Source organism: Oreochromis niloticus, linkage group LG10, assembly GCF_001858045.2.
Source record: "Oreochromis niloticus isolate F11D_XX linkage group LG10, O_niloticus_UMD_NMBU, whole genome shotgun sequence".
NCBI classification, from domain to species: domain Eukaryota; kingdom Metazoa; phylum Chordata; class Actinopteri; order Cichliformes; family Cichlidae; genus Oreochromis; species Oreochromis niloticus.
Genome location: NC_031975.2, coordinates 9,190,231 through 9,201,805, shown reverse-complemented (window position 1 = coordinate 9,201,805; position 11,575 = coordinate 9,190,231). Strand labels below are relative to the sequence as shown.

The window sequence follows — 11,575 nt, the reverse complement described above, 5'->3', positions numbered from 1 at the left end:
ACCAGAATGAAGAAACATGAGATGGTGGTGTCTTATTTCTCTCAAATGAAAGTCTAATTTACTTTGTTTTGTCTTCCCCCAACAGTAGATCAACCACATGGCTCCTATCTTTTAAAGTGATGTTAGTCTGAATTCACATGTCAGAAGAAAAACTATTTGAGGATAAGACTGAGACTATGTGCTTTTTTTTTTTTTTGTCTCTAAGTAACCATCCAGACTACAACAACGGCAGCCCACAGCAGGCGGGCAGATACATCTGGGATTTCGGAGTGTCAAAAACGAAGATCAGCTCTCTATCTTCTAGCTTACAGCAGGTTTTTTTTGTGCTGATGGGCAACCAAGATAATGAGCAAACATTCTAAAGGGTTTCTGATGGAAATGATCATTAATCCTGGTCTCCTGATGCGCAGTCAGGAGGACCAGCCGTGCGTGTAGCGCTGCTCCTGAACGTCTCCCCTCCCCTGTTTCTGCAGTGTTACTGCTTTCCCTTTCTCGCTCGTCGTTTCTTGTGCCAGTGCTGCCCACCGCGAGAGTAAGACAAGACTTCCATTCCACACCACACTCACACTCCTCTTTCTTGTGTGCCACCATCCCTCTGCTTGATATCCATCTTGTCCTGATCCGCGTACTGTGTGGTTTGCGTCCTCTCAATCCTTCACCATTCATTCACGCCCACTCTCATGTGCAGTCCTGTTTGGTTCCTTGCGTTATCCAGCTCAGGCAGAAGAGCGAGGGAATTTTTGCACTCAGTTTATTTTTCGGAAATAGAAAATACAATTAAATTCTCTTTTTTTAATTAATACTTTCTAAGATTTTTTTTCTTTGGACTGGTACAAGCGAACGAACGATCAGAGAGTGTAATTTAATTTATTATTTTACGCATCAACACGCAGTCAGGAAAGGATAAAGCTGAAAGCGCCTTGTGGTTTTTGAATAATTTACTTAGCTTTGCGGAGGGTGTCGCGGTGGTGGAACAATGGGAATTTAATGAGGGGAACTATTCCGGCTGTGTTAAGTTTGCTGAGGTACGGTACTTGTCAAAGAAAAAAGAGAGAGAAAGAAAACAGCGAACAAGCACCGTGGAAAGCTACGCGTCATTTCCAAGACACCAGCAACAAGCCAACACCATTACACCAGCCTGCCGTGTGAATGGCACACGGGGTGTCTTCCTCTGTTGAACTGGTGCAGGGTAGCCACGCTGTGACCAGGATCCAACTGAGATTCTGGGCTTTCCGTGAGTATCAGTGGGGCTGCTGTGCGCACCAAATGGACCGGTCTGTTTGTCCCTCATGCTCAGCGTACTGATCATTTAATAGGTTCTCTTGTTTTCTTTTTGTCTTTTTATTCTACATCTGTAATATCACTTACCTAGCCGTCTCAGAATCTGTTTCTAACTTAGCGTTTTGAATTGTCTCGAATCTGCATCAGCGGTGTTTTGTGTTTTTGTGCTGCTACTGGCTCACATTTATGGCTTTTTTTCTTTTTCTTTTTTTTTAAAGCTTCTCAAAATTCACCGCTGTGGAACACTCATTATTTTCATCATGGTTTTAAAAACTGACTTTATGGTATGCTCGTTTAAGATAAGCTGTATTTCCACAGAGCAGCATGAAAGATAAGTTCATCTCCTGAGGCTAGAACTTCCACTCTGGGTTGACTCACTGACAGCTGCATCCAGGTGAGTAATACAGTTTCTTACAATGTTTAAAATAGGAACTATAAGTATAAGCTAAAAAAAAAAAAAAAAAAGAAAGAAAAGAGAAGAAACTAAGCAAGCCCCTGTATGAGAATCTTGCTTGCCCCCCATTATACTAGACTCTTAGACTAACAGCTGCATGTAAATCCAGTAACACTTGTCTTAGTGCTTAGACTGATGAGTGTGCTTTGAGCTCAAAACAACATCTCGAGGAACTCCGGTTTCTTTTCATTTTCTTCCATGTTTCTGTTCTGTTTTCCTTTTGTTTATGATTTCTAATGACTTTTCCTTCCCTAAATAGCAGAGATGACATTTATGAGGCGTCTCAATACAAACTGAGTGTGCCACCATTTGAAAAGCGCGCACGCTTACACACAAAACAAGTGCAGGCTTCAAAGTGTGAGTCATTATGTGTTTACTTGCCAACCCTGGACCTTTGCTTAGCAAACAAGAACATGTTTGAGGATTAATTTAATTTGGGTCTGCTTTTTTTTAAGGCTTGGATAATTATGGAATTATTGAAGGTTAGTAACTCTGTTAGATGGAAAGTGGCATCATGCTGGGTTTGCCAGTAGTTGGTAAAGTCTTCATGTCGCATTCGGGCTTTTAATCACATACATGTTAGAGATCAGCAGATCAGAGAACTGTAGTTTTGCACTGGTAGGATACTTGCACACTTAGAATAGATGTAATGTGACGAAGGTGAGGAGATTTCAGAGTGTGTGTTTGTGTTGACAAAAAAATGAAAACATCTGTATTCTTCAGGGGAAATGAATAATATGCTTCAGTATCTCATTTACTTGTTGCTACCTGGCGACTTTAGTGAGGAAAACATATCACTAAATACTGCACAGAACAGAAAGAGACCTTTTTTTCTCTATAGTTTTCCTGCATTTCCACCAGTCGGAGAGCTTGCTTTTGCCATAGAAACGTCACCCACTCAAAATTTGTGCAGGATTGTGCGCCAGATAAAAGCAACGTATTAATTAAATCTGCTTTCGAAAGTGAAGGAATCAGTGATGATATCAATATGTGATTTCACATAACAGTAATGAGGGATATTTCATTCAGCCCGAAAAAAAGACTGTTTCATTGTCACTGATTGGAGCTGCCTGTTGCAGGAGTCGCTGTCCATGGTGCTGATCTCACTCGCTCAATCTGATCAGCAGACAGGTGTCGGGCTGTTGCTGTTGTTGTTGCACAAATACAATCTGTTACTCACTTATTTATGAGCTAACCACTGAAAGAAAGAAAAAACTGACGGCTTAATTCCTGCATCTGTGCTGCACCACTTCACCCTGAAATGTAGCCTTGATGGAAACCGTGCTCTCCTGTTATGCAGGTCAGATTGGAGAATGCTGCGTTTCACTGCCGCATGTCAATGAGAGCATGTGCCAAACATGCAGCTTTGCCAGACTGCTCCTGCTGTAGGTGTGCAACCTATTTCTGAGACGGGGATGGTCTTGAAATTTTCATTAGAAAACACCAGACACATTACCAGACATCTTTCCCTGTCCTCTTTGTTCACAGTCATGCAGATGTTAATCCTTTGGAGAGTTTAGCGCTGTACTCCCTGAAATGTTTATTCAGGCCATTAAGATACTGCTGGCAGGGGGGGGGGGGGGGCAGTCACTGTGGAGTTGTTTTTAGTTGTCCCCTGATGCCGTTTCCATTTCTTATGTAAAATTTAAAACTAAATGAAACTAAGCTAAACGGCAGATTGGCTGATCTCAGTGGTAGCCCGCATCTGCTGATTGCTCAGCACATACCCATCTAAGCGTCAATCTGGTTAATTTCATATAACACATGGTATTAAAGCTGCTTCAGCCAGCCCACGAGTTGCTGTGCATATGCATGCTGCTTTGCAACCCCACTCCACCCTGTCATGCTCTGTCTGACTTAATCAGAGAGACTATGTTGGCAAATATAAGTTACTGCATGTGGAATGGATTCTTTTAGGTAAAGTTGTGATGACTGAATTGCATTCAGGCATTCAGCTGTATATTTCACACTAGACCTGAGAGGTGTGTTGGACTCTCTAGACACAAGAGCTATTCCTCCTTTAAATCATCCTATAATATATGTACCAGTAGGGCTACCTAAGAACAACTGCTCCTTTCTTGTTATTCTCGTTGCCAGTGGATATTATTTTTGGACTCCCATCTAACTCGACAGTACGGGGTGGACTGAGTCAGTTTTTCCCTCGATACTACAGGTGCAAAGGGTAACATTTTCACTGCGGTTTAGCACAGAATGACCACATTATATGTGTGGGAGTCGTACAGGGTAGTTCAATACCAGTGACTCAACGATTAGTAGGTGCCAATATTTCTGGCTTTCTAAACTCGGACCAACGAAACTGATGGATCCCACATCATTTGCATACAAAAGAGCATGACTGCGAGCACTTTTGTGGTGCCATATCGGGGTTATTTTGAGAATATAACTGAATAATGAACATCTGACATGTGGCTTTCTCATCCACCAGGCAAATTTCTTTTTTTCTCCTGTCTTTCAGAGGTTCATGCGAACCTTCACATGTCACGTGCACTGATCTCTAGCATTAGAAGACTCAAAGCATCACCACACCATCATGTTTCTACACAAGCGTATCTTGAACTGCACTCCACCTGCCACCCCATGCATGTTCATCTCTCTTCTGCTGGTTCTCCTCCCGGGAGTCACCCGTTTCTCCTACGGCAGCAGGGATGATGACATCGGCAGCAGCCCAGGCAACTGCTCCAGTGATGACAACTGCTCCGAGGGCGTGGTGCTGCCCATGTGGAATCCCCAGAACCCCGCAGTGGGTGACAAGGTGGCACGTGCCATTGTTTACTTTGCCGCTCTCATATACATGTTCCTGGGCATGTCTATCATCGCCGACCGGTTCATGTCTTCTATCGAGGTCATCACCTCTCAAGAAAAGGAGATCACCATCAAGAAGCCTAATGGTGAGACAACGACAACCACTGTGCGCATCTGGAATGAAACGGTCTCCAACCTGACCCTGATGGCCCTGGGCTCCTCGGCACCAGAGATCCTGCTGTCTGTCATCGAAGTGGTCGGCCATAACTTTGAAGCGGGAGCTCTGGGTCCCAGCACCATCGTGGGCAGTGCTGCTTTCAACATGTTCATCATCATTGCCATCTGTGTCTATGTGGTGCCGGAAAATGAAACCCGCAAGATAAAACACCTGCGGGTGTTTTTTGTCACCGCAGCCTGGAGCATATTCGCCTACATCTGGCTGTATCTCATCCTGTCAGTGTTTTCCCCCGGAGAAGTGCATCTCTGGGAAGCAGTCCTCACCTTTCTCTTCTTCCCCCTGTGCGTTCTGCAAGCCTGGATCGCAGACCGCCGCCTGCTCTTCTACAAGTACGTCCACAAGCGCTACCGAGCCGACAAGACCCGCGGCATTATCATCGAGTCAGAGGGAGATGCCATGTTCACTAAAATGGACTTGGAGATGGATGGACAGGGTGTGAACTCTCACACTCACCCCAAAGAGGCTCTGGATGGGATGCTGGAGGGGGTGGAGGAAGGTGGTGGGATGAGCGCGGAACAAGATCAAGAAGAAGAGGCCCGCAGGGAGATGGCTCGTACTCTAAAAGAGCTAAAACAGAGGCACCCAGATAAGGACATGGAGCAGCTCATCGAGATGGCTAACTATCAAGTGCTGGTGCAGCAGCAGAAGAGCCGGGCCTTTTATCGCATTCAAGCCACACGCATGATGATCGGAGCTGGGAACATCCTGAAAAAGCATGCAGCTGACCAGGCCAGGAAGGTGGTGAGCTGTCACGAGGCCAGCGGGCAAGAAGAAGATCCTAACACCATCTACCTGCAGTTTGAAAACTCTCATTACCAGTGCTTTGAGAACTGCGGCTCACTAAAGCTGACCGTGAGTCGACACGGAGGAGAAAGTGGCTGCACTGTTAAGGTGAGGGGGGAAAGCACAAATATTGCAAATGCTCAAGGTCAATTTTAAATCACCTTTAACTGCCTGAGGCATAAAGTATTAATATTAATATTTTTATTACAACTCCAGCCACTACATATTTGATGAAGGTTTTTTTTTCCCTGCACAGGTGGACTACCGGACGGAGGACGGGACTGCCAATGCAGGCTCAGACTACGAGTTTGCTGAGGGCACTTTGGTCTTCAAGCCTGGCGAGACAACCAAAGAGTTCACTGTTGGCGTGATCGACGATGACATTTTTGAAGAGGACGAGCACTTCTACGTACGCCTCAGCAACCCGCGCATCGTGCACAGAGCCGAGGTCTCAATCCTGGAACCGAGCTCCATCACCTCCAGCAACAGCATGGTGGGCCTCCCCTCCCATATTCCTCCAAAGGCGGCACTGGGCAATCCTCACATCGCCACCGTCACCATCTACGACGACGACCATGCTGGCATCTTTACGTTTGAGAGCAACTCCACGAGGGTCAGCGAGAGCGTTGGCAACATGCAGGTGAAGGTTCACAGGACATCCGGGGCACGGGGAAAAGTGGCTGTGCCCTACCACACCGTCGAGGGGACCGCCAAAGCAGGGGAGGACTACGAAGAGGTGTCCGGCAAGCTGGAGTTTCAGAACGATGAGACCATGTGAGTGCCAGTTCCTCTTGTTCATCACTTGATTAAACATCACCACCCACACATTGGTACATTAAACTGTCCTGCTAGATTACTGTAAGTTATCTATTCTGGTAACGAATGAAAGGCCTATTTTTATGACTCACAGATAGGTTTGCTCGGCGAAGTTTAGCTCTTTTCGCAGGGACGATGTGGGAGGATAAGAGGATATAATTGTGCGGCAGATAATGAAAGATCGTGGAGATTTAAAAGAACAAGAAAAAGGAGGAGAAGAGGAAGACGAAACCCAGAAACAGTTTCCTGTGAATGAATTAAATGCAGCCTGTTGGGATTTCTGTGGAAGTTCTGTGGAAGCTCATTGTAATGCACAACACTAAAGACTTCCCTGCGGAAAACAAAGAAAGCTCACACGAGCGACAGAGTAGAAGAAGGGGGAAAAAATCAGACAGGTGACTTGCACGGCAGCTACTAAAACAGGTGCATGCACTGGAGCCCGTGTGGTTATTTCAGTTAAAGCATTCGTGGATGCGCCAGCAGAGAGGAGGAGAGAAAAAGATGAGGGAGGCAGAGTGCAGAGAGCGAGGGAGTGAGAGAGCGCTGAAAGAGTGATGTTTTTCCAGCTTTTCTTTCTTTCTTTTTTTTTCACTTGAACGCTGTTTGAAAGGGCTGGCTGAATGATGAGTACACTTGTAGTGTTTGCTTTATGACGAGATGAGCAAAAGACCTGGCAGTTACACAGAACGGTTATGTTTTTTTTTTTAAATTTCTTACTTTAAAAAAAGAAAGAAAATGCCCTTAACCGTACTGAGCTCATTACAAAATGATTTACTGCACGGCAAAGGACGAAACAAAGGAATCAAATGTGTCAGATGCATCCGTCTGCGCGAGGCTCGTGCGTAGGTGTATTGTGTAGGTTGGCCGAGTGGGAGGAAAGGCAGGTGAATACATGGTGTCAAAGAAAACGCAGATCTCCCTATTTGTCTTTCTTCTTTTTTTGCCTCGCAGCGCAGGTGAAATTTGAATATACTGCTCTGTTTTTAGCAGTTTTCTCGCGCACAATCTATGCTTTTTCTCCTTTTTATGCATTAGTCTATGTGTATAATTAAGGCCGTATTAGAGTGCTGAATCCGCTTTAAACCCACATCAAGCAACATGTCGCTCCAAAGGGGAACTAAAAAGAGCTTCTTGAGCATCCAAAGCAATTAAAGAGAGTGAAGAGGGGTTAAAGGGGTCCCAAAAGTTCCCCTCATAGCGCAGTCAGCTACAGAGGCTGCAGTTAATGAGTCAATAGTGTATAACAATGTGAAATGAGAGGCAGGCAACTGGCATCTGCATTCAAATGGAGACTGAGCAGTAGATACAATCCTTACCTACCAAGCTAAGACTGTGCTCATCAGACTGTAGAAAGCTGACAGTGACACAAGCATCTGTACACTTCATAATATCTGGAGTCATGCTTCCCTCAACAGTCGACATGCAGCAGGGGAGAGGACTGGGGGGGTGACTGTGGAGAGCGGGATCCAGTGGGGCAGGACAGTTTGTTATCAGAAAACAGATGAAAAGAAAAACCAGACCCAGCAGAAAAAAAATGCCAAAGCAGTGTTCAGCTACTCCTGTCCTCCTCGGAATAGCAAGCGAGGACTTAAAGGGGAATGCGGGAGTACTTTGATCATAGGTGGGAAAGGTTTGACTCAGATCTTGAATCGAAATTGCCAGGTCGAGCAGCTGACTTATCTTTTAAGCTGAATCTAAATGAGTTTTCTAATATTGCTGCTGGAAATGCGCTCATCTCTGCGTGCCACCCGAAGGTGTTAATGTTTGACTCTGATGCCGAGCCAAAAGTTCACCACTTTTGGAGAGCTTAAGTCGAAGACTGCCAGGCCAGATTGTGCTCCTCTTTACGCTGTTTGTGAATTCTTTATGCCAGTCATCCCGTTAAAAGATGTAGGTGAAACGGCACCACCAGGTGTCATCTTGAAGCGTCACCGTCGTTGTATGCGTCTATTTGTTTCTCCGAGCCTATAAACTCACACCCTCTCTGTGTTAAATGCACGTCTGCGCTCATTACTGCTCAGCAGGCTGCCAAAGTTCATCGTTCAAAACCGAGCTGGCTTTTCATACCCGAGTGTTTCCCCGCTTGTTCGCGACAAAGAGATGACACTCGGCGACGGTCCTCTGGGCACCTCTGTGTTTGCGTGGTTGTTACAGGGTCTCAAGCTTTGTGTGTCTTTGTGCTCGCGTACATCTGTCTTCCCCCATCAATATTTGAGCATGCAGAGGAGCAAAAGAGGAAGCCAAGTTTTTAAGCTTTTGACGCGGAGCCAGGAGGAGCGGTTTAAAATCTAGGCATGCATATAAATAATAATTTACCATTGAAATTCTGCACTGCAGTAAATAAATTATGATGTACAGACACAAACCTCTGAGCCAAAATAAACAAGCTGACATCAAGCGCCATTTTGCATTCTGTGTTTATGGATTAGAGGAAGATCTGCAATAGACCCTTTGATGCTTGTATGTAGCATAATCTCATATCTGTTCTCGTTAGTGCCTCAAAATGTGCGCGTCTATGCACTAGTTGAGTTTGAAGTGGATAATGGGGGCAGTTACATAAGCTAGGATAAAAGAGATGGAAGGGGATCACTTTTGAAAAAAAAATCAATACACTGATATTCTTTATCTCTCACGCCTGAGGTACTCGAGCTCGATGACATACTGAACTTCCTGAAAGACACACAGATTCAGGGCTTGGTAACATTAACACAAAACATTTCTCATATCATTTGCTTCTTCTGCTCACTCATCAAAGGGGAAGTGGACATGTGCTCATTTTAAGTAGTGCTTATTCTTGTGCTCATAGCGAGCAAATTGTTTGTATAATTACATTACACTTTTTAAAGTCCTGGCATGGTATTATGATTGCAGTTCTGCAGGTACTGCACATAGCTCTGCAGACCCATGTTTACATATTATAGCTGTTTAATGTAATTTGGAGGTAGCATCAAAAATATGTGGAAAAAGACAGCCATGTGGGCTACTCTTGTTTATGTTTGGGCTGTTAGCCTTTAGCTTAGCAACTGCTGCAAAGAAGACAGAAGCCATAATCTACAAATAACTTTTTTATGGCATTTTTCCTTTATTGATAAGAAAGTGTAGACAGCATACAGGAAAACCAGAATTGCTTTGGGCGGACTCAGACCCCTGGCATAACCTCTGGCATGCAGCTTCTTTAGAAATCCTCATTAAAAAGAATGAAAACATCCAACTGCAGTTATTGCTTATCCTGTCCCTTTAAATCAACTTTTCAAGTAGCCACAGAGCTAATCCCATATTAGCCTTGCTGCTTACATGTCACAAAGGACGGCACTGTTTGTCAATCAGTGCACCAACACAATTCACTGTGAAATTTCTTGACTTTTCAATGGATAACAGCATGTCTTTCATCCTGTTTTCCTTCTTTCACCCCAACCGGTCGGAGCAGATGGCCGCCCCTCCCTGAGCCTGGTTCTGCCGGAGGTTTCTTCCTGTTAAAAGGGAGTTTTTCCTTCCCACTGTCGCCAAAGTGCTTGCTCATAGGGGGTCATATGATTGTTGGGTTTTTCTCTGTGTTTATTATTGTGCTATCTACTGTACAATATAAAGCGCCTTGAGGCGACTTTTGTTGTGATTTGGCGCTATATAAATAAAATTGAATTGAATTGAATTGAATAACTTTACAGTGCAGACATTTGTGATCCCCAGAGGATGAACCTGAATGGCATTTCTTTGAGCATCGGCAGCAGGACAAAGATAACTTATCCTGTGAAACATCTCAATGTGTTTTGTACTGGGGTCAAATATTGTACAGACAAACAGTCATGGTTCTCAGAGGATGGATCCTAATGTCTTTGATGGCCTAATGTTTTCTCTTGTGCTGATATGAGGTTAACATTTGTAGCTCTGAGCGTAATATCTCTCCAATTAGTGCTATGAAATTAGGTCCACCAGTTAATGCTTACCTCTAGAGGAACAATAATCAAGTGATAGCATCCCTCTGGTCAAAATCCTTCCCAAAGCCAACCATGCTTTATATTTATTGCAAATTAGCAAGTGAACATACTAAATTGAGATAGTGAACATGTTACACAGTACACCTGAGGAGAATCAGCGTGTTGTCCTGCTGACATTAACATTTACCACTGAGCTTAAATTCAGGGGAGCAGCTAACACGGCTGTAGGGTAGAAATGAATTTCAAATTCTCCTCGTCCCACTTGTCTCTCCCTGTGCTTATTAGTTCAGACCATTCTCCATTATGTTGCCACACATTTTTGCAAGTACAAGTTATCAGTGGTGGAATAATTTGTTATTATCAATGTCAAAACGGGTTTCTTTCTGTATAAATTTTCTCTACATAATAACCCAACAACACAGTGGAGACACAGTAATGTAATGTAATGCAGCTGCTTTCTGTTTATAATGAGCTACACTGCAGCCTCTCTGGAGCTGGCTGAGATTCAATATCTTGCTCAAGGACACTTCAGCACTGTAGGCAGATGCTGACATGCCACTTTGATTCATGGCTCTTTAAATGAACGGAGGTGCTAGGTCCAGCTGTGGGTTTTGACACACTGTCATGCATTCACTCGGTCTCCCTGCCGGCTTAATTTTTGTCAGGGTCTCGGGAGGTCAGAAGCTTTCTTTTTTTTTCTTTACAGCAGGCAGAGGGTAGAAATTAGAGACACTCTCTTTGGCTACAGAGTGAACACAGTCATACCTGTGGGCAGTTTGGAGTCTCCGGTCCTCATGCCTTACTGTATATGCCTCTGGATTGTGGGAGGAAACTGGAGCATCCTTAAGAAACTGACAAAAAATGTGGAGGAGAGGGAACCTCCAAATAAAAACAGAACTACTTTAAGAGTCTCAGACGATATGTATGATGCTTTCTTTCTGTAGGTGACAATTATGACCAACCCGCTTTTTCTCATTTCTCTGGTTAAGTCAAACTAATCCTGATAATTAATTTACAAACAAGGCATACTTTTTTTTAAGCATTCAAGATACTCTCAGTAAATGTAAGACAACTGCAAAAAGAGCCAGGCAGATGGAGAACAGATTACGGTTGTTGCAGATGGAGCAGAGATCAATCTTTAGAATGCACGCAATATTGTCTGTGTGACAGATGCAATAGGAGGTTTATACCGCTGCAGCTACTCAGAAACTTTCCCAGGAATGGAGCCAACCGGGCAGCAGAGATGGCTGATGGCTCCGCAGTGTAATGTGATATGGAGCAAGCCAAGGATTTACAGTGTTGATA

At 44.2% G+C, this 11,575-nt stretch overlaps 1 protein-coding gene across 3 annotated transcripts in view; it reads left to right on the top strand.

Moving 5' to 3' along the window:
- Window positions 1-251: 251 nt before the first annotated feature.
- The window catches only part of slc8a4a (solute carrier family 8 member 4a), a 28,552-nt gene continuing 17,228 nt past the window's right edge, over window positions 252-11,575 (top strand). The window contains exons 1-4 of one of the 3 annotated variants that reach the window (XM_013274541.3): window positions 252-532; window positions 1,600-1,675; window positions 4,212-5,627; window positions 5,776-6,293. In XM_013274541.3, the coding sequence (XP_013129995.1) occupies window positions 4,287-5,627; window positions 5,776-6,293 (1,859 nt within the window). In that variant the 5' untranslated portion in view covers window positions 252-532; window positions 1,600-1,675; window positions 4,212-4,286. The other 2 variants (XM_013274540.1, XM_003450442.3) reach the window with 2 other exon arrangements.